The sequence below is a fragment of the Centruroides sculpturatus genome, unplaced genomic scaffold, assembly GCF_000671375.1.
Source record: "Centruroides sculpturatus isolate CEXI.00-Female unplaced genomic scaffold, Cexi_2.0 scaffold500, whole genome shotgun sequence".
Lineage (NCBI taxonomy): Eukaryota > Metazoa > Arthropoda > Arachnida > Scorpiones > Buthidae > Centruroides > Centruroides sculpturatus.
Window position 1 is genome coordinate 139,012 of NW_019384780.1, and position 25,016 is coordinate 164,027.

At 28.5% G+C, this 25,016-nt stretch overlaps 1 protein-coding gene across 1 annotated transcript in view; it reads left to right on the plus strand.

Moving 5' to 3' along the window:
• The window catches only part of LOC111629164, a 65,299-nt gene that overhangs the window by 24,692 nt on the left and 15,591 nt on the right, over positions 1-25,016 (plus strand). Inside the window, exons 11-15 of the mRNA XM_023373043.1 lie at positions 1,711-1,832; positions 1,956-2,386; positions 2,460-2,848; positions 2,936-3,117; positions 9,749-9,890. Of these exons, the coding sequence (XP_023228811.1) occupies positions 1,711-1,832; positions 1,956-2,386; positions 2,460-2,848; positions 2,936-3,117; positions 9,749-9,890 (1,266 nt within the window). The remainder of the gene's footprint in view (positions 1-1,710; positions 1,833-1,955; positions 2,387-2,459; positions 2,849-2,935; positions 3,118-9,748; positions 9,891-25,016) is intronic.

Below are 25,016 nucleotides of genomic sequence, written 5' to 3' on the forward strand. Positions count from 1 at the left end.
ATTTATTATTATTTGATAAGTATATTATATAAAATCACAGAAGTCATTTCAATACATGCATAAATTACATTTCCTAAAAATAAATAATTATAATTAACAATAAAGAAAATTTAAATTATTCTATAATAATTTCTAACAAAATTTAATGGGATATTTGTTGGGATAAGTCTTCAGTAATTTTTTCAAAATTTGGTTCCCACGTTGTTAAAGAGATTAAAATTGTGTACTGATCTTGAAAATAATGGCTGCGAATTTATAACGTGCAGAACAATACATGAATCTTTCAATTTTTGTAACAAATGTAATGTCTAAATTCGCTATACATTTCAGGCCTCGTTATTTCTAATACCAGTAGTTCAGTAAAAACACGAAAAGCCCCAATCTTATCGAGCAATAATAGAATAGAAGAAAAATTTTTTCTATTCTATAATTAATGCTCGGTTAAACAGTAATTTTACTAGACTACAGGTTCACTCGGCACTAACGGCACAAACAGTGGATAAACAAGTTGTTTACACTATTAAAAGGGAAATCGGTGTTCACACTGGGATATTTTAAAGCAAGTTTTTGTCGTTTCTTGTTTCTTGTGTTAATAATTTACAGCAAATTGATTAACATACTCCATTTTATAATGAAAGTTAGATGTACCCCTTCGATTTACGCTCGTACCCCTAGGGGTACATGTACCCCCGGTTGAGAACCACTGCTCTATATCTTTGTACTTCAAATTATGTCATTGTTTCACTGCACTTATGATAAGATTTGTCATTTGAAAAGGGGTTAGGTTTATATGACATTCAAATTAATAAATGTCCCACTACCAATTATTGCTCCAGTGTAGTTGCACTTAATTATTATGAGATATAACCTAGTGCAGCAATGGTGAATTTTTCCAAAATCTTTAATTCAAAATTTAGTGTTTTGACAACTACAGTACATTTTTTTTCCTTACTTCTCCCTGAACTTTGGTCCAACTTAATAATAGTGTTTTTGCTTTTAACATGTGGATATTAAATTATATTGGGTTGATGCAAAAGTTCATCCCGTTTTTTTTTGAAAAGAATCAAAGAAAACTCATTTTACAAATAAAATTACAAAAATACTGACAGCTAGAATGGATTAATTGTATTTGCATTAATTTCTATGGGAAAAATTGCTTCGGTTAATGAACAGACTCGTGGAACAGATTATGTTAGTTAACCGGTGTTCCACTGTATATATATATAATCGTAATTATATATGCTATTCTTGGTATTTTCATATTTCTAATGCAAATTTGATGTTTTCATAATCCATCATATTCTTCACTGTATGATGACTGCATTAGAATATAGTAGGGCTGCTGACATGTACTTTCCAATAGCAGACATCTCTGAATAGTGTACAAACTTCTAGGTCTGATGGTGTTTGCTGTTTGGAGGTTATACTGTAATAGACAAAACACATTTATACAAAATTATAACAACAGAAAAATGATTATCCAACTTGTTATTAAAGTTTCTACCATCCAACTTAAATTGCAGTCAGTTAAAAAATAAATAAATAAATGATTTAAATATTTTTAAAGGGAATTTTTACATTTATTATCTTTTAACATCTTTTAGTTAGAATTAATCAAAATATCTTTAAATAATAATAATTTGTGAATTTTAAATACTATTTATATTAATTGACTATTACATTAATATTTTTATTTTCCAATTTAAATAGATTCGAACAGTAATGAGAACAGTAGTGATGATGATAATTTAGATTCAAATGCTAAAGAAGCAAACAATGAATTTACATGGGTTGAAGATTTAAATAAGCCACAATCACGTATAGAATATATAGTATGTTTTATTTTGTTATTTATAACAAAAAATTAAAATATTTTTATTTGAAATAAGCTTATTATATTGAATAAAAATTAATAAAATTAGAAAAATAAATTAATAGTACTATGGTTTAATTAGATTGAAGAAATTGAAGAAATTACCCAAGATGGTACAGATTCAGAAGAAGATAGAAGTAGTAGAATGAGCATACAATCAAGTAATCACAGTACAAATGAGATTCCCTTAGGGAAAACTGTTATAACAAGCACTGATGAAATATCAGATTTAGATTCATTTAATGCATTAGATGTCACTGCTGGCCAAAAAGTGCCTTTTCCTGAATTTGGAATGGATATTGTTGAATTAAGTGATGATCAGGTTGAGGAAGAATTGGGAGCTGAGTCTCGTGTTGTGTCAGTTTCAGCCTGGGAAGAAAATTGGTTATTTAGAAAAAAAAGACTTCCTGTATATAGTTCTCTTGGCATGCATTTAATGGCATCATATGGAGATCCCCCTTCTATGTTTATTCCTAATCCTATTGATGACGTTCAGGTTTTAATAGGGTCTAGGTTAGTTTTAAATTTATTTTTCAAATTTAAAATTTAAAATTTTTGTTTATGTGATTACTTTTTATTATTTCAGGCATTTGGATCAGTTGTCTGAATTATCCGAAACTAATTCAGTTGGGTCATTAGTACTTTCAAGTGATGATAATGTAGATGAAGAAATTAGTGAAAAGTACAATCTTTCAGATTCAGTTAAAGACTCAGAACTAAAAAATAGCATTACAAAGTTAAAAGAATATCAGCAAGTATCCAATCCATCTGTATTAAAAAATCATTCAGATTTCACACAAGAAACTTTTTGTTCAAAACAAATGATGAAAATAAATCTTCCTAAATACATTCCTCAAAAGCTTCGAAAATCAGATGTTTGTGATCCAGTATTTTTAGAAGTGCCCGAAAGTCAAAGTTTACATGCTGGTAAAATAGCTCATTTTGTGTGCCAAGCAAAGGGTACTAAACCAATTGGTAAGTTTAATTCTTAAATGGTTGCTTAATTGTTTAACATAATACTTACTTTATACATTAGTTTAATAACTTATTATAAAATTTTAGGAGTTGCATGGTTTCGAGATGAACAGTATTTATCATCTGGAGCACAGTATTCTATATATTCTATTGATGAAAAACATATATTGGATATATATGATATAAATTTGTCTGATTCTGATACTTATTCATGTTGTTTATATAATGAAAAAGGAGAAAATTGGAGAGATTTTACATTAAAAGTAAAAGGTATAAAATTTAAAAAATTTTTGAAATGTTAAATTCATATAAAAGATAATAGTTCAATTAAATTATAATTGAATAATAAAATATCAAAGCTTTTATGTGGTTGCATTTATAAAATAATATATATTAATTCTTGAAATTCATTAGTAATTGTTTCTATAAATGGATATAAATTTTCTCAATTTTAGCAAAAAATTTTCTAAAAATTTGAATTAATTCTATTATTAAATTTAATATAAGATAACTTATTTGATATAAGGTAAGTAATTATCTAGATATTTAATTAGCAAGTTTTAATCTGTTAATGAATCCGATTTTATTATTTGATTGTAAATCATATGTGCATTTATGAAAGAAAACAGTCCTAAAATTCAATTGATATATATTTAAAGTGGAGTATTAGTGAAACTTCTTCTATGAGGCTTACAGAATTATGTTTGTTCTCAAAATCTGTTTGATAGATTTTGATTAAACTTTTCTAATTTCCATTAATTGTGATGCGGAAACCAAAAATGCAATAAAAAATGGGGGTATGTAACTTCATTTTTGAGATATAAGGTCATTTCATGAGCATGCGTGACAAACCAATATCACATAAATTACATGACTTTGTTGTGAGATGTTTTACACATGCGATGCTAGCACATCATCTATGGAATTATAGAATCTAGTTCATTCTCAAAACTTGACGGGTATTGATTTTGATAAAACTTTTCCATTTTCCATTAATTGAGGCAAAGAATTCAGAAATGTAATGTGGGTCCATTTAAATGTAAAAAACCCAGTAACAAATTGCTAAACTTTCCGGCAACATTTAAAATTCTGGTATTGCTATCTGTTATGATATTTTATTTAAAAAACTGTTTACATTTTTAATTATTATAAAATGGCAAAAAGCTTAGTTTTGATGGGTTTTATAAAAAATTGTAAATGTTAATAACGAGTAAAATCGTCATTAAGTCCGACCCTACTTGATATACCCACATGACCATCGTTTATTGCTCACCCCATTGATCTTAAACCACCAGAATTTAATAGCATGAATCTTTCTAATACACAAACCTCCCTGCAAAATTTCAGAAATTTTTGAAAGCATTGGAGTTATTAAGCTTCAAAGAGGGTAAACAAAATCATGCCACACAATAGGTGCAAAAAATGAACAAAGCAATCGCCATTGATTGCTTTATTCTTGGATTGTCCTCCATACCCAGTCAGTGCAAGGATCATGTCTCTTGTAGTCAGCAGGTATGAGGATAGCCTCTTTTGTAGTGGCAAGTGCAAATTTTACCTGTTCACATCCATCAAGTACTGTACAAGAATTGCCTCTTCTGTTCTTAACAGATGCAGGGATTGCTTCTTGCCTTCAGCTCTGCTTCAATTCTATTGCAATACGATAAAGTCATGCAATGTCCTAGTATATACTAGATAACTTATTTTAAAAAAAATTCTATAATAAAACTTTAATAATGAAATTTTAATGAATTAAATCGGCACTGCACTACACCGGGATAGAATAATCAAAAAACAACGTACAATGAACCTGTTTCCGGTGTGCTTCTCTGTAAACGAAGTATTACTAGCGCTTTCGAACTTGAAGTTCTTCCTCAGGTAACATGTCCAATCGAACGCCATTCAAATTTGATTGAAAAAAGAACATCATTACGAATTTTCTCGTACGTATCGCTGGCGTCATTGACGCATGCGCCCCTTCGCTGGTTCTAAATTAACGTAACTTTTTGTCTACGAGCACCTGCCATGCAGTTGACAGGATGATCTCGTCTTTGTTGTTAATGCAATTGTCGTCTTTAAGCGTAGCCATACATATGTACAGGGCCTCTAGCCATCTAAGGTGGTGTGTGTACTTTGTAGTGCGGATTACCTTGGCCTGGCTGAATAACGGTTCTATTTCCGTATCCGAGGCATAGACGGCAAGAGCGGTGTTTTGCCTTGCATGTAGAATATCCGCCATGTGTTCTTTAATTCTCACCTCTAAGGAGCGCTTAGTGGATCCTACGTATATCAGGCTTCTGTTCCATCTATGATCAATCATTGGGATGGTATATACCCCTGGGCGTCGTTCTTTGTTTGGGGTATCTTTCCCGTTCCGTAAAATGTCAAAAATTGTGGCGCATCTTCTATACGCGATGCGAATATTCTTTTTCTTCGCTATTGTGTTGTAAATTGATTTCAGGTACGGATTGTATGTAACCGGGATGATGTTAGATGGAACTTCCTTGGGTGCTTGGTTAAGGGCTACTTCTCGGCAGCGCCATTTGCGGATCAATTTACGTACGATCTTGGGATAACCATGTTCGTTGGCTATTTGTTCAATATGTCTTAGTTCGGCATGTAGGGATATCCGATCCGATGAATGCGAGTATGCTCTCCTAATTAAGGCGTTGAAGGCTGCCATTTTATAGTTCGGTGGATCGCACGATCCTATTGGAATGTATAGATGCTCAGCCCCTGGTTTCCGGTACACTTCTGTACGGGTAGTTGTTTGTTCGAACTTGATGTTGATGTCGAGAAAATGGGCTTCAGAAGCGTGAGCTTGATCGATCTCTAAGGTCAGGCCGTATGGATTATCATTGAACGAATCAACGAACCTTGAAACATCNACTGTAGATAAAATTTGTATTATTGTGTCTATAGTTCAATTAAAACAAATTAAATTAATAAATTTATGGTTCATTTCTAAAAATTTTTTTATTTTAATTTATTCGATCTTTCGAATTTATAGATAAAATTAAAAAATTTAAACTTTAAGAAGTTTTGAACAATATATGTATTATTTTATAATTGTAACTTTGCCATTTTTAACCTTTCTTAGCATTAGTAAATGAGTTCTCCATCCTTATCCAAAACTTGGTGACAAAAAATTAATGAAAAATGCATCATTATTACTACTATTCTACCTTCCTGTTTGCAGCATTAAATTCAGTTGATATTGAGGCTGTCAGTAAATAAACTTATAACTTCTCTTTGTTTTTGCAAAATTCCTCACCTTGCATGTTCTTACATAACTATTGAGCATATTTTCTTACTTAATTATCTTTATTAGTTTTGTTTTTAATATTTAAATTTAGTTTTCATTGTCATATTATAGAAAATATACAGAATTTTCCACTATAAACAAACTTGAAGCAATTATGCATATTAGAAATCTTTCACAAATTTAAAAATCTAAATAATATAATGAAATATAGATATTGGTTAAAGTTTAGATAAATTAATGATATTAATGAAACCATAAGCTCAGATTCAGATGTAAGATTTAGAATGTTATTTAATAATAAAAATTCAGTTTCATAGTTGTTTAAAAATAACATCTTACTAACAGAGTTCATATTGCTTTTGTATTAACCTTATATAATTATTTGTTATTGAGATAGTTCAACAATTAATAACTGTGTTATTCATATCATTGTTGTCTCTCTTCCTAGGGATTGACAACCTGTACAAATTAAATAAATAAGTATTTTAGACATATAATGAAAGTGAATAGATTTTGATTCTTGCTATGAATATTGCAATTTGATAACATGAAAGAAAAAAAATCCAGCAACAAGTTATGTAATTTTTCCAGCTGTTATGAGATTTTATGTAAAAAATAACTTAAATTATCATAATAAATAAAATTGTTTGTTGTGNTTGAACAATATATGTATTATTTTATAATTGTAACTTTGCCATTTTTAACCTTTCTTAGCATTAGTAAATGAGTTCTCCATCCTTATCCAAAACTTGGTGACAAAAAATTAATGAAAAATGCATCATTATTACTACTATTCTACCTTCCTGTTTGCAGCATTAAATTCAGTTGATATTGAGGCTGTCAGTAAATAAACTTATAACTTCTCTTTGTTTTTGCAAAATTCCTCACCTTGCATGTTCTTACATAACTATTGAGCATATTTTCTTACTTATTAATTATCTTTATTAGTTTTGTTTTTAATATTTAAATTTAGTTTTCATTGTCATATTATAGAAAATATACAGAATTTTCCACTATAAACAAACTTGAAGCAATTATGCATATTAGAAATCTTTCACAAATTTAAAAATCTAAATAATATAATGAAATATAGATATTGGTTAAAGTTTAGATAAATTAATGATATTAATGAAACCATAAGCTCAGATTCAGATGTAAGATTTAGAATGTTATTTAATAATAAAAATTCAGTTTCATAGTTGTTTAAAAATAACATCTTACTAACAGAGTTCATATTGCTTTTGTATTAACCTTATATAATTATTTATTATTGAGATAGTTCAACAATTAATAACTGTGTTATTCATATCATTGTTGTCTCTCTTCCTAGGGATTGACAACCTGTACAAATTAAATAAATAAGTATTTTAGACATATAATGAAAGTGAATAGATTTTGATTCTTGCTATGAATATTGCAATTTGATAACATGAAAGAAAAAAAATCCAGCAACAAGTTATGTAATTTTTCCAGCTGTTATGAGATTTTATGTAAAAAATAACTTAAATTATCATAATAAATAAAATTGTTTGTTGTGCCATCTATTATGAGATTTTATTATTAAAAAGCTTTTTACATTATTAATTATTTTAAAATGGCAAAAAACTTAATTTTGAGAGTAGAGAAGAATTCTATAAAAAATCGTAAATGCTAACAACAAGAAAAATCTTCATTAAGTCTTACCCCACTTGAGATATGACATGTGACCACCTTCTAATCTATTTATCCCTTTGATCTTCCATAACAAAAATTTACTAGCATCAATGTCCCTTACACACAGCTATCATGCCAAATTTCATTTAAGTTTTACCCCATCCTGAGATATTAAACCAAGTAGTTGCCAACATACACATGCATGGATTGTTTTGTTTTTGTTTTTATTTTTTTGGTTCAGGAAGTCTCTAATACTTTTCTTTGTTATGTATACATAACATTTTGGAAAGTAAGACCACTCTTGTTTGGAACACATTACAGTATTCTCATGCACTTATTGACATTTAAACATAAGACATGATTAAGAATTAATAACTGTATTTTTAGATTTCAATATGTTGTCAGATTGAATGTAATTTTTAGTTAGCACAATTAAATGTATATATCATTNAAATTCAGTTTCATAGTTGTTTAAAAATAACATCTTACTAACAGAGTTCATATTGCTTTTGTATTAACCTTATATAATTATTTGTTATTGAGATAGTTCAACAATTAATAACTGTGTTATTCATATCATTGTTGTCTCTCTTCCTAGGGATTGACAACCTGTACAAATTAAATAAATAAGTATTTTAGACATATAATGAAAGTGAATAGATTTTGATTCTTGCTATGAATATTGCAATTTGATAACATGAAAGAAAAAAAATCCAGCAACAAGTTATGTAATTTTTCCAGCTGTTATGAGATTTTATGTAAAAAATAACTTAAATTATCATAATAAATAAAATTGTTTGTTGTGCCATCTATTATGAGATTTTATTATTAAAAAGCTTTTTACATTATTAATTATTTTAAAATGGCAAAAAACTTAATTTTGAGAGTAGAGAAGAATTCTATAAAAAATCGTAAATGCTAACAACAAGAAAAATCTTCATTAAGTCTTACCCCACTTGAGATATGACATGTGACCACCTTCTAATCTATTTATCCCTTTGATCTTCCATAACCAAAATTTACTAGCATCAATGTCCCTTACACACAGCTATCATGCCAAATTTCATTTAAGTTTTACCCCATCCTGAGATATTAAACCAAGTAGTTGCCAACATACACATGCATGGATTGTTTTGTTTTTGTTTTTATTTTTTTGGTTCAGGAAGTCTCTAATACTTTTCTTTGTTATGTATACATAACAGTTTGGAAAGTAAAACCACTCTTGTTTGGAACACATTACAGTATTCTCATGCACTTATTGACACTTAAACATAAGACATGATTAAGAATTAATAACTGTATTTTTAGATTTCAATATGTTGTCAGATTGAATGTAATTTTTAGTTAGCACAATTAAATGTATATATCATTTATCTGTAAATAGGTTAATATATATAAATATATATAAATTATTGGAATTAAAATAAATTTGCAGTGTTTGAATTTTATTTATAATTATTTTTTTCACATTTTTGTTTGATATGTAAACTGTAAATTTCATGTAAAATTTTAACTCTTTATAACTGTCATTAAACTTTTTATAACTATATTATCTGAACAAATTTTTTATATAGTAAACATAAAACATCATATTTGCAATGTTCATCATTTTGAAGTTGCATGCAGGAAAATGTATTAATGTTATAATTTGAAAAATTAATAAAAAATACAAAGCTTTTGATATAAATAAGGGTTTCATGCAATATGATTAAGTAACAATTTTATTGGGAATATATTGTTTAAGGAACTTTGAGAGTTAATTTTCTTGATTAATTATGTAATTTGGCATTACTCATTAAACATTATTTAAACTATATTAGAAAGTAATAATACTATGAAAGTATTAGAAAATCTTAAATAAAAATAACAGAAAAAAATTTGAAGTTAGTATCTAATTTACTTCATATGCAAACACTGTTTTTTCTAAACTTCTTATAGATAAATAAAGTTATAAAATTGATAAATGATAAATAATAGCATCTTTTTTTAATGAAATTTCAGATAGCATTGGTTATGGAGAATGGCTATTTGAAATCACTAATTTACAAGAGTCTGATGAAGGAGAATATTCAGTAATTGCAAGCAATAAAATGGGTCAAGCATCATCAAGTGTGGTATTAATTCCTGGTAAGTATAAAATATATTATTATTTTAAAAATTATCTTTCATATATTTATAATAAAGTTGTATTTATTTAAATATCGTTTATTTTATTTTTGATAAAAACATAAATTTGATAAACATTTTTGGTGATGTAAAAGAAATTGTAATAATGATTGTTGCTAAAACTACCACATTTGCTAGCTAGGCTGAATTTTTTCAGTAAGATATGCTTGAAAACCATGATTACAGATTATAATTGTAGTCTAAGATGGGAACAGGTTGATTGTAACCTATGACTCAAGACCTGATGGACCCAAACTACTTAGAATGATGGAATTTTATTATTTTATTATAGTAAATCTGGTCTAGAATGTTCATATGGAAATATTTCAAGTTAATTTTAATGTTTACACCCAGTTTACAAAACTGCAACTTCATCTGAAAGAATCCTGCAACAATCATAAGTTCAGATTAAAACTTATGACACACTCTATACTGTTTTATTTTTCCAGCTGTTATAACAGAAAAGTATTGTAATTGTCAGATTTGACCCTCCAGATTTTTTACAAATCTCGATGTTTTGAGACTCCTTGAACCTGAAAAAAGTAAAAAAAAAATAAATACACACAATTTTTTCCTATTTATTTATGTATGTATTGGCATCTATTTTGTTTAATATTTCAGGACTAGAAATTTCCCTGTCAAGCATGACAGAATACTTTTTATGAGAAAGTAGAGATTGAAGAATTGAGAAGAATAGATTTTTTAAGAAATTCAAGAAGAGTTGTTTATATTTCTACAAATTAAATAGTTTATACTATCTGTTGTAACATAAAGAGCAACAAAACATTTCACCTGGAGTGGACAAAAACAGTAGGAATTATAGATAATTCACTTACACTCACACAAACAGATTTAAGCCTTTATATTAAAATAATAATAAAATCTTTCTTTATACACTGCATTTTGAGTAAACACTATTGTCTTTTTAAAAGCTTTCCTTGTTGTCTTTTTTTAGTAATAGACACCTTAATATTGTTTCGATGATTGACAATGTGTCCTGTTTCTGCAACCAGTAAAAGTTTTCATAATTCAACAAAATCACTCCTTTAAAGCTTTTATTATTATTTAAATTTTATATTGTAATATAATATTGTTATATTGTAATATAATTTTTAATTATATTACAAAATAAAATTACAAATTTATCAAGATGGAAGAGATACATTAGAAATTAATATAAGATTAGCACAAGATAAGAGAGCAGTTAAAAGATTAAATGAAATATGGTGGAGTGAAGNAGGCTGAATTTTTTCAGTAAGATATGCTTGAAAACCATGATTACAGATTATAATTGTAGTCTAAGATGGGAACAGGTTGATTGTAACCTATGACTCAAGACCTGATGGACCCAAACTACTTAGAATGATGGAATTTTATTATTTTATTATAGTAAATCTGGTCTAGAATGTTCATATGGAAATATTTCAAGTTAATTTTAATGTTTACACCCAGTTTACAAAACTGCAACTTCATCTGAAAGAATCCTGCAACAATCATAAGTTCAGATTAAAACTTATGACACACTCTATACTGTTTTATTTTTCCAGCTGTTATAACAGAAAAGTATTGTAATTGTCAGATTTGACCCTCCAGATTTTTTACAAATCTCGATGTTTTGAGACTCGTTGAACCTGAAAAAAGTAAAAAAAAATAAATACACACAATTTTTTCCTATTTATTTATGTATGTATTGGCATCTATTTTGTTTAATATTTCAGGACTAGAAATTTCCCTGTCAAGCATGACAGAATACTTTTTATGAGAAAGTAGAGATTGAAGAATTGAGAAGAATAGATTTTTTAAGAAATTCAAGAAGAGTTGCTTATATTTCTACAAATTAAATAGTTTATACTATCTGTTGTAACATAAAGAGCAACAAAACATTTCACCTGGAGTGGACAAAAACAGTAGGAATTATAGATAATTCACTTACACTCACACAAACAGATTTAAGCCTTTATATTAAAATAATAATAAAATCTTTCTTTATACACTGCATTTTGAGTAAACACTATTGTCTTTTTAAAAGCTTTCCTTGTTGTCTTTTTTTAGTAATAGACACCTTAATATTGTTTCGATGATTGACAATGTGTCCTGTTTCTGCAACCAGTAAAAGTTTTCATAATTCAACAAAATCACTCCTTTAAAGCTTTTATTATTATTTAAATTTTATATTGTAATATAATATTGTTATATTGTAATATAATTTTTAATTATATTACAATATAACAATATTGTAATATAATTTTTAATTATATTACAAAATAAAATTACAAATTTATCAAGATGGAAGAGATACATTAGAAATTAATATAAGATTAGCACAAGATAAGAGAGCAGTTAAAAGATTAAATGAAATATGGTGGAGTGAAGAAATAACTAAATCAAGAAAAAAAGAATATATAATGCTATTGTTAAAAGCATTCTGTTATATAGGGTGGAGGCATGGAGAATGACTCGGAAAGAGAAGAGAAAAGTTACAACGGTTGAAATGGATGCATTGAGAAGTTGTGCAGAATCTCAAAGAGAGAAAGAATAACTAATGAGAGAATCAAAAACCTAATGGGATTGAAGGAGATGGTTTTGGAAGAAATAAAGAGGAAACAGCTTATTTGGTTTTGACATGTGAAAAGAATGAGTGATGAAATACTCCTGAAAATATCAATGGAATACAATCCACAAAAAACAAAAAAGAGAGAAAGGCCCAGACAGACTTGGTATGACAGAGTAAAGTTAGCATGTAGTGAAAAAGGGATTAAAGAGGAATGGTGTATGGATAGAGAGATGGAGAGGGTTCCTGGAGATCGGAAGACGACGTCAGACACCATAAACCAAATATAGGTAGATAATTTTCAATTATTTATCTATCTGTCTCTTTAACCTCATGTTCAAGACTGGGAAAGTCAAGCAAGAGCTCTTGCTAGATTTACTTTTTCGACTGTTATGTATATATAACAAGAGAAAGTAATGGAATCGTGTCAAATTTGACCCTCTGATATTTTTGCAAATCCTCACGTTTTGAGTTGTTCTGAATCCAAAAAAGTAAAAAAAAAAAAAGGCAAAAAAAATTCTGTGCCTGTATGTTTTGGCATCTATTTCACTTAATCTTTACCCCATGCTGAGATATTAAGAAACAAAATTTGACATGGTGGCTTGCATATGAGAGACATTGATGCTATTAAATTTTGGTGGTGAAAGGTCAAGAGGGTGGGGAAATAGAGGGGTCATCTATCTCGAGAGGGGTAGGACATATGAAGATTTATTTGTTATTAACATTTACACTTTTTTATAAAATTCATCCCTACCCTCAAAATAAGCTTTTTGCCATTTTATAGTAATTAAAAACATCAGATTTTGTTATAAAATCTTTTTATAACAGATGGTGTCTCTCACAATTTTATTTTTGCTTAATAATATAAAAGTTTTTTAAAAAAAATCTCATAACACCTGGAAAGTTATGAAACTCTTGTTGCTAGATTTTTTAGTAAAACCTAACTTTGCTAAGCCATTTATTACAAACCATCAGTTGGTTTGCATTAAATGGCTTGTGATTTGTTAATATTGTCTATGTATATTCATGTTTCATCAATAACAGTTATGACTAATTTCCATTTTTTTCCAGAAAGATACATTTTTTTAGTTTTGGCTATTGGTTTTTCTTTTCCTGATATGGCAAGGACACAGCCTATGAACCCATCTCTTACTATACTTTTTGAATTAATTACATATTGAGAGAAGAGCAACCTGTAGCTCTTATATAAACAGCAGATCAACATCTTAAAGCTTTAGTTATATAGTTTAGAAATGTCATCATTACAATGACATATCATAATATTCACTACCATTCTATTCCAATGCTAATGACTTTTCAAACCTGAAGATGCTATTTAAAATAACCTAAAACATTTGTTTTTTCTGAAAAATTATATGCTGGATTAAGCAAAGGTTTGTAACTACTTTGCAAGGTAAGATTGAAAGGATATTCTGGGATACTATTAAGTTGTTATAGAGAATTTTATGAAATAGTGTAAAAATAAATTATAAATGATTTTTTAAAAAGTTGATAAAATTAGTCACAATTATCTATAATTTGAATTTTCTAGCATTTACAACTAATTCCATTAAGAAAAATTGATTGAAACTGAGAATAGAGATGACTTTTTACATCCTTATGATAAACAATGCAATTGTAAAATACTGTTTAATAGCTTTTATGATAATAAATTGAGAGGTGTTCATAACACATTTGAAAGTTATGTATATGATTAATGATGAATTCTCAATGACTGGGTAGCTGGAACTATGCAATTATTTTTCTCAAAGTTAAGTACAATAAAATCTTGATTATTTATGATATGTTAACTGAGGTTACCTCAGTTAATGTATCCTAAATAATGAATTTTTTGATTATCTGAGGTACCCTGAAAAATTCTGATATGAAATATTTTGTAAATTATTAAGAATTGTAAAAATTTGGATGCATTAACATATATGATGTACTTCATTTTTGTTAGATCTACTTATTGAAAATAATTACTTTCATTTTAATTTTCAATATCTTTAATTTATCATCATCATCATCATCATCATCAATCTTTATTAGTATAAAGGGTGTGAGTTCAGGGGTTAAATAATTACAATTATCAAAAAGATATTATACATTTTACAAACAATAAATCAAAAATTTACATCAATAATTGTTTTCTTACAAATTCTAAAGTTTTATCTATTATTTAGTAGTAACATCTTCCTTCACAATTTTAATTACAAAGTTACAAATTGTACAAAAAACACCTTTAATTTTATTTGCATTGTATTTAATCAAATGAATGTAAACTTATGATTGCAATTAAATTCTTAAAATGTTTTGTAAAATTGATATTGCTAGAATAAAGCCATTAGAATAAAATAATTTTTTAAACACATCTAAATTTTTTTAAAAATATTATGCATTACCAGGTAAATGAAACAAATTATATATAAATTTATGAGATAAACTATATATATTGTATTCTCTTTGTTGATAAAGTATTCTTTCTCAATTCACTTCAGGTAGTGCAGAGATTGTTTTTAATTGGATCCCAGTTAATTGGGAAACCATTATAATTGATTTTTTAAATACGTATTAACAACAAAAGATAAAAAATGATGATGTAAAATTTTGAAGAATTAAAAATTCACATAACTTTAAAATTGAAATTAAACTTCTAAATAATTTTGATATTAGAATTTTGTATTAAAAATTAGATTAAAAAATGATAAATTAAAAATTTTTCTGATTGTAAACTTCACTTTTTATTTTTATTTTGAGTAGTTTTATTTTTTCCATTAATATTGATTACAGGAATAGAAATTTTAAATTGAGAATGGTGCAAAAAATGTTTCACATTTGAAAGAGCTACATCTCTTTTATATTTGAACATAAATCAAATCTTTATTTACACAGATTAAAAACAATATAAATATACCATATGAAGTATTTTATTGCTTTGTGTTTAAAATGATTGCCAAAATTTGAGGATATTANTTTATTTTGAGTAGTTTTATTTTTTTCCATTAATATTGATTACAGGAATAGAAATTTTAAATTGAGAATGGTGCAAAAAATGTTTCACATTTGAAAGAGCTACATCTCTTTTATATTTGAACATAAATCAAATCTTTATTTACACAGATTAAAAACAATATAAATATACCATATGAAGTATTTTATTGCTTTGTGTTTAAAATGATTGCCAAAATTTGAGGATATTAAGTGATAACCATGAGTGTTTTCATGCAGACCAATAACTTTGCATAGAAATTTTTCTCATTTAATTGATATATTGGTTATATACGTTTTTTTGCTTCCTTGCATTATGGTTTTTGCCTTTTTGCTGGAAGTTTAGTTCATTTTGACTACATAGATATTAGCAACATTTTTAAATCAGTCAATTTCACAGTAGGTCATGCCTCTTAGGGAGAGCAAAGATAGTTTTTGGTATTCTGAGATCCTTTCTCTGCTTCAATATCTACAGTTGTGGTTGTTGAGATTACTGTGTAAATGAACATGACACTCATTAGCAAATAGCATATCAAGCTTTATTGTTAATGAATTCTTAAGATGAACACACATTACTTTTCTATAAATTGATAGGTGGTTCAATCACTTTACCTGAAAGAATAAAAAAATATTCAAGAAGAAATTGTAGACTTTTATAATATTTTATATGAATAATTCAGATAGAGAAATGAATATCATATTGCAAATATTTTATGATGGTTAGATTCAGTTTGTAATTATTTAGAATACAAATTCATAAAATTTCTATATACAGGATAGGCTTTTTTATGTATGGGCTACATGGCAGTAGGTATTGTTTAAAACCGAATTTTATGTAAATCTGTGAACCACTAAAAGTAATCTTGACTCAATGTTTAGAGATTTACACAACCATTGTAATTAACAGAAAAATATTAAAATGCATTGAAACGTTTTATTTATATCATTTGTTTTACCAAAAACATTTTAGTCAGATATTTCTGAATATACAGAATAGAATGTTATATTATACTGTGTATAGTATTAAAAACAAAGATAAAAATTAGGACATTTACTAAAGTGAGTAGCATTGGATAACTTTCATATTCAGGATGTCATAAGCTGGAGAAGTACATTTTGCTGATTTACGAGTCAGATTGGTGGCATTAGGAATGGACCTAACCCAGGAGTGGCCAACAGTTTTTGCCCCCGGGCCGAATTGGAAAGAAAACTTTTTCCATGGGTCAAACCAGAGGCTGCCTAAGATTTTGAGGTGGTGGGAGATCTCATTGTGGTGTCACCCTGTAGAGACTGAATTGTAGAGATTGCAGATAAATTTTTCACATTATCATGCTTTATCAACACTCTACACTGTACTTACGTGAGTTTTTTTAGGCGTCAGGATTTTACATCCAGCTATTCGGACTTTAGTAGCTAATATTCAAAGATTGATCACGGGCAACATAAATTCATTAGACGGGCCGGATCTGGCCCGCGGGCCGTATGTTGGCCATGCCTGATCTAACCAAGAAAGCAAAAATTTACATTGAACAAGATCTTACTTAATTTTTATAGCATTTATCAAATTTAAATAATTTTTTAGAATCTACTTGACATTTAACATGGTTTCAATTTGGTTTACATAATTGTGATTATGTTCCTAATTTAAGAAATGTTTTTGTACTTTTATCAATATCATTATCGTATGTAAAAATATTTAAAAAATACTCTGCATACATACTGTCTGTTAATGATTTGTTTTATTTAATATTCTATTTAATATATTGTAATTGTAATTTATTTTGGGAGTTAGGAACTGATTAATCCATTCTGTATTGTTATGGGAAAATTTTCGGTTTTAGAACAACTTTTAGGGACGAATTATGTTCAAAATCCGAGGTTTGACTGTGTATCATTTTCGTGTGTGTGTATATATATATGTATAATTATATAAGACGAAATTTTGATTTTGGAGACTTCGTGTCCTGAGTCTTTGTTGAATGACCTTGCTAACATCACCTGTTTCGGCTGATGTTACTGGATTTATATATATTTATAATTATATAAGACGAAATTTTGATTTTGGAGACTTCGTGTCCTGAGTCTCTGTTGAATGACCTTGCTAACATCACCTGTTTCGGCTGATGTTACTGGATTTATATATATTGTATATATATAATGTATAATGTGTGTGTGTCTGTGACTAGAAGGAAAACGAATAACCATGCAATCTATATAATAAAGCAACATTTATGTTGCGAGTTTGTTGTTTGTATGAGTTCGTTGATCATTTTGAAATCATTGAACCATATCGAACAAAATTTTAGTATGCCATTCGGAATGATTTTCTGGATTATGTAGGCACATAACATTAGACTGCATATCCACAGACTGAAATTTGTGAAAATGTTCCTATTTCAAGTTTTTTAATGTAAAAATAATACTGCAATTTAATGTCACATCAAGTTTAAATCGCAAGAAGCAGTTACATTGAAACCGAAAGTTAAATATAGATCGGCCTGTATTGCGCATGTAAAATAAGGGTTCTGATGTTACATTTAGACAAGTTTTTATATGTCAAAACAATAAAAACTAATATTTTAGCGAAAGAAATGACTTTTTACTTATTACAGCGTTAAGTTTAAAGTAAATCACGTCTAATATACGACAAAAATTAATTGTTAATACTTGCACTTAATTAAAAATGTTTTCATACGATTTTGATCTAACACGTTTCAATACATTTGCCTTTTTGCGAATCTACATTTGATTTTAATTTGTAAGGGAAAATATGTATACATTATAAACAAAATATTCCTAGAATTTGCATTTTAATTCTTTCCGCACAAGGCGGAAAGAATTAAAATGCAGAACTAAGAGGGCTTTTTTTATACCCCATTTCTGGAGGCCCGTAATGAAGGCGTTGGATGGTGAGGGATGTAACCCGATACGTCTGAGAAGAGTCACCCATAAAAAAATCCTGGGAGTTCACCCGAATTCGATCCCGGGGCGGTAGGTTAATTTTTTTGTTGAAATACATTCTATTATATTAATTAGTTTATCGTATTATTTTTACTGGTTTGTAAGGTCTGGAATTAATGTTTTATTTTTCCATACGGACTGTGTTTTCGTACGGATTTTCCGAGAACGTATCTACTGTACAGTCTAAAAACAGAATTTGGGTGTAATTTAAAATTTTAATTAAAATAAAGTTCAACAAATTCACTCGAACTCATTTTGCGTAAAATGGGTGCATAATTCTGACAAATTAAGCATATACAGTGAAAACTGCTTAGGCGACCACCCGTATTCGACGGGCACCTGTCAAAACGGGCAAAAATTTCTGGCACGGAATAGTTTATCCATAGAGTCTTCGTATAAGTTACCTGTATTAAACGACTACCTGCATAACGCGACCGCAGGCATCGATTTTTGGTCCGAAACAACATAAAACACCTGTAATAAGCGACCACTTTCGGAACGTATCTGGTCTAAACTATTGTTCGAACCCATCTCAACGACGTTTCCCCTTCTAATATAATGAATTAGTCTAAACTCTCGTTCGAACCCACCCGGGCACTTCTCTCATCCTCGAAATTAGGTGCAGGTGTTAATAAATTAGTCTAGCAACAAAGGAAATTCATTTCAGTTTGTTGGAAAATGTCCGAAAAATGAAAGAAATGCAAAGCGCTGCCGTTAGATCGTGTTAAAATTATCAGAGAAAGTGAAAATGGTTTATCACAACGGCAATTAGTGGCGAAGTTTAACTGTGGGAAAACGAAATTTATTTTACCGTAGACCTACAATATTTTCGTTAGGGATATAAAATATTGTACACGATACAATTAATCGGATGATCTCATCGTTTGATAAAATTTATTTTTTTTTTATTTATTTTGAAGCTCATATACAGTACATGTGCGATAAATGGTTTCTGTATTAACCTACCTTATTTCCATGATATTTTTAGAAAAAGAATATCCAAGTAATTTTCGCACGGAAAATATTCAAAAAACAATAAACGCATTAATGCAGTTTTACAGGCAACCTTCCTTTTTCGATTCCGCAATGACAATCGCGGAATGTAATGAAATCGTATAATGAGAAAAAATAATAAAATCGTTTTATTATTAATTAATAATTTTTCTTATAGTACTTAATTAAGAAAATATTAAAAAATGCAGTAGTTTTAAAGTTGAAATAAGATTACCAAAACCAAAGTGATGGAGAGATAGGACGTGCTTGTATATCGATGACGTTATACACCGATGAGCGAATTCGTTCGCTCCTCACGTGTATTACGTGAGGAGCGAACGAAAAGAATCAAGTCGAATTAATTAAGTCGGAAAAAAGTGTGCGTTATAATCGAGAAAATGCGAGTATTGTATTAATCAAAATATTGGTATTAAATCTGTCTTATAATATCACGACCACTCCTGTAAATCGGGTTATCCGATAAGAATAAATTACAATACCAATAGGCCTATAGCTCTATAGTTGAGTAAAAATAAGCGAATTTTTACTCATCTCGAGTTTTGCTTAGTAGAAATGGCAAAAAAGTGCGCAAAATATGTACGGAAATACGTTATTACAGGACTACCTGTATTGGACGACCACCTGTCTAAAAGACCACTTTTTGAAGGAACCGTGGGTGGTCGCCATAGACAGGTTTTACTGTATATATATAAAGTACATTTTCTGTGGATTTTCATTCATGATGATTTCAAGCCGACAGGCGTACTTTACTTCAAAATAATCGTGTTGTATTGCATTATCACGTCAAATCGATCAAACAACCATTCTGAGTTAAGAATAAGAACTGCTGCTTTAAAAGAAAAAGTTAGAAATATCGCTTTTAGTGCAAGTACTTCACGTCTTTATGAGAGAAACGTCTCTTCAGGCAATTTCTACAAAAAAAAAAAAAATACTTTTTCTTTTTGAAGGTTCAAGTTTTGAATTTTTAAAAATAAATGATCAATAATTTTTATAGATATTTTTATGTATAAAGATAAACTATAAAATATTTTTTATATCTGTTCCTCGGAATTAATGTAAATACAGCTGAACCTGTCTATCTCAACCATGTTTATCTCGAAATGTTTCCCTCTACATTTTCAACCGAAATTCAATATATTTTCCATGTTTATCTCGTATACGTTTGGGAGAAAATTATTTATCTCAAATTACAGACTGAAGTGTCAATTAAAAATTCAAAGCTCGGCGACTACATTTTGATAGCATAAATTGCAGTTGAGAAACATCTCTTACATTACAGTATGTAGCTACAATTAATGCTGCTTTTCTCTGATTGGCTACGAGTTTGACTTGCGACTTATTGGTTGAAGAAAGTCAGGCATCAGAAACTATTCACAAACTATTTCTGTTAAAGTATGTCAAAAATGTTTTATTTATACCAGGGGTGTCCAACCTTTTTGTTTCTCTCGGCCACATTGGAAGAAGTCATGGAGTTTTGGGCCACAAGTATATTTTGACCCAATCTTTAAATATACAAGTATATTTAAGTATTAACATGTCTAGATTATAGTAATAAATATTAAAAGTTTACTACAAAAAAAGAATACTGTATTTTTAAAAATTACTTTTACAGACACTTTCAATTTTTACTTAGAAATAAATTCATTTATTATAAAAGAGACAAACAAAAATTTATATGAAAAACACAAATATTTGTTTTATTTGTGTGTCTAATTATTAAAAAATGACGAAACACCATTTTAAAGCGCATTTTTATTCAACTAATATATTTATAAATAATATGTAGCCCAAAAAGTAGCCAATGTGCCAACTGATATTTTTTAAATCAAACTAATAAAAGGGTAGCCAAATTTGGCACAAAGTAGCCGAATCTTGCAACACTGGAAGGAATACTAAATAAAGCTGGAGTTGAGACTCAAAGAATTATAGACCCAAATGCGGGGAAAGGAGAAAGAGGACAAAAGATAAAGAAGTGAGGAAGGTTGGAAAATTAAGAGTCCATATTGCGTAACAGGAGGTCTATTTAACCTTTCTCGTTACTTTTTATCTTTAGGTCTTTTTCTCCTTTCCCCTGAATTTGAGTCTATACTCCTTTGAGAGCCAACTCCAGCTTTATTTAGTATACCTTCCTCATTCACACATTTCTAAGTATTTGAAAATATTTCTTTTCCAGTCAAAAATAAAATATGTATAAAGATTTACGGCTTTGTGAAACTTCTTTTTTGGATTTATGCCGTTGAAATAAATAAATAATTTAAAAAATTGTCGGTTTTGTGTACACGTTTATTGGGTCTCATTCGAACTTCCCTTGGGCTGCATGCGGTCCGCGGTTTGACACCCCTGATTTATACTGTACCTAATACAGGTGTGTAGGCCTACTGTACTTGATATTGTATTAACAAAATACCGTACCTCCAATCAAACTTATTAACCTATTGTTACTGTTTACTATGTAGGAAACTCTTATCTTTCGAATTTTTCTCGTTTCTCTGAGATTGGAGATAGACAGGTTTAAAACCTTATTTCGATTTCCCGAATTAAACCAAAAAATAGTATATTTTGGTGTTGACAAATTATTGTTGTTTACTCTTATACTAAAGATTTCGCTGCATTCAATCAGGGATCAAGTGGTTTTTTACAACAGTTTAGATTAATGTTGATTGTAACCTCTTTAGTTATGCATGCGATCTTCAGCAGATAGCGATAAAAATTTAATGCTTTTTATATGAGAAAATTCTCGAAAACGGAAGCAGATGGAACCAAACAGTTTTTGTTTAGAATCATATTTACTTTTTGCTATTTACGATTCAGAATTTTGATAATCGAATAGGTTACTTTTCTACGAATTTTTAAAGTCCTAGAAAATTTGTAAAAGAAATGAATGAACGAATTAACTTTTTAGGTAGTATTATGTATACATTATTTTAATGTAATCTGAATGTATTATTTTAATAAACAAAATAAATCGATGCTGTTAAATTTATATTTTTCGGATAAGTTAATTTTCAAAATATGACTATTTTAAGGAGGAAAAATAAAAACTACTTGCATCAAAACGAACTTTTGTATGTAACTTTCATAATTTGGATATATAATTTCCAAATTAAAGACACATTAAAAGCTTAACAGTCGCCTATAATTACTCTTAGAAATGTCGACTAGTATGAGTGAAGATAAGGAACGATTTCCTTAATGCCCATGATAAATTATGGGGTATGAAAACATTTTAAAATTAAAAATTGTTACTTTTTTGTTTTTATATTGTCTAAGTGGATTTTGTTTAATAATAGGACTTATTGTACTGGTTTAGTTTCTGATTAGCAAAGAGAGGAAGGTAAAACAAAAGAAAGGTAAGACAAAATATCTTTATTTTACCTTTATGACTGACTTCCTCTCTTTGCTAATCAGAAACTACACCAGTATAAGTCCTATTAATAAAAAAGTTCCAAGTAGACAATGTTTTACTTTTTTCCTTTTATATTAAGGACATAGAGATGAAAAGAATTAAAAATTATTATTTTCTATTTAAATTGATATTTCACGAGTTTAAAAAGACGTTCAGCCCAGTTTGCAGATGAGGAAGATAGGAATATACTTTTGAAGAAGTGGGAGGATGCAGGTTGAGGTTAATAGGCTTGGGGATCTCTATAATTACAATGCTATTAATTACTTTTGAAAAATCTTGTCGGTTGCTTTTCTATCTTCTTCATTAGACATTCTTTAACCCCCACAAACGGAAAAACATGACTAATAAAAATCAAGACCGTGTATACTGTATATGTATTTTTATTATTACATATAAATAAACGTCGTAAGAAAGTGTATATTTTTTTTATTTTGGGGGTCTCCAGAACGAATTAATCAAATTCCCGTAAAACCTATGGTAAATCGATATTCGGTTAACGAACAATTCGGATAACGAACAAAGTCTTGGAACGGATTATGTTCGTTAACCGATCACCCACTGAATTAGAAATTTGAAGTAAACAGAAAACTCCACTCGGTTAGCCCATTGATCCCCGAATGTTTTTCATTTCTGACGTTTTGACACTCCAGGGACATACAGGGCCATTAAAAAATAATAATAATAATAATAATACTCGTAATAAAACCCTTACAAAGTTATATGTGTCGGCGTCTATTTTGCATTGTGTCCCAGATCTAGATGAAGGAAAAATTTGAAACGTGGTAGGCTTATTTCTGTATATGGTACATCTATGCTATTAAATTTTGATAGTTAAAGGTTAAGGGGTGGGGAGATAGAGCAAGGGGGTCAGACTTAATGGAAATTTCACTCGTTTAATATTAATATTTGCAATTTCTTTAAAAACTCAATCCTACTTTCAAAAATAAGCTGCTTACTTTTTTATAATTAATAATGTAAAAATTATTTTAAAATAAAACCTCTTAATAGATGGCGCCAGACATGTCGTTAACGTTGTAAATTATGAGTGCCTGGAAGTTGGTACAAGAGTTCTTATTAGCTTTTTAAATGTAAATTTATGATTTATAAAATTTTTCAGTAAATTTAGAAATGTATAGACACAATAATTTTAACGATTTCAAAATTTATATAATTAATTAATTAGTAAAACTTATTTTATATACTTAACAAACTTGTTAAATTATAAATGCAATATTTATTCCCTTAAGTGACATTGTTATGATAAATAGGTGTTAAACTGTTATACATTCGTGTAAAATTTATTTGAAATATACTGTATTTATAAAAATAATACGAGTGATATACCTTTTACAAAATCCCGAAATTAAAATATCACCAAATGTTTAAAATCAGTATTTAGTGTATAATTTGACTTAAGAATGCCTAGACAGAGAGGCTAGCAGGATCATTTGGCCTGGCTCTGGACACTGAGGCTGAAGAATTTAGTTTTTAAAGCAGAGAGAGAGAGAGAAATGGTATAAATTGAAGTTTATTTTGATAAGTGGTAAAATATATATGTGTGTGTGTTTTGTATGTTTGTTTCATACATTTTTATGGCTTTCGGGGAGGAAATGGGACTCCATTTGTGAATGCAAGCCCATGTCACCTGTCTCAGGCCATGGACTTATAAAATATTAATTATAGCATTTGGTTCAAATTTTGGAATTTATTATTATATTGCCCTTTGTTCTATAATGTTACATTCTTTAGCTTTTTATTTCCAGGTTTACTTTTTAGATATATAATTTTTAAATTAAATTGTAACTGAGGTTATTATTAGTCTGAAAGTCGGTTTTAACCGGTTTGTAAGCAATAAAACTCGGCATGTTTTCGCGATCGATTGATTTTTTTGTCTTCCATTCACTAGCCATTGGTGAACATTCTTTTATTGGCTTTTGATCAATATTTGTCTATGATTCAAATTAAAAAGTATTGATTTTGTATTGTTTGCATTAAATTTTATTCAAAATCTTTTTTAAAAAATTATTCTAAATGTAAATAAGAAATTGGCAAGTTATCTTTTTGGATGGAAACAAGGTTACAAAATCTTTATAATAATTAATTTTTAATTGAATATTTATAAAGATATACAATTATTAATATTTTACTCGATTAAAAGCTGTGA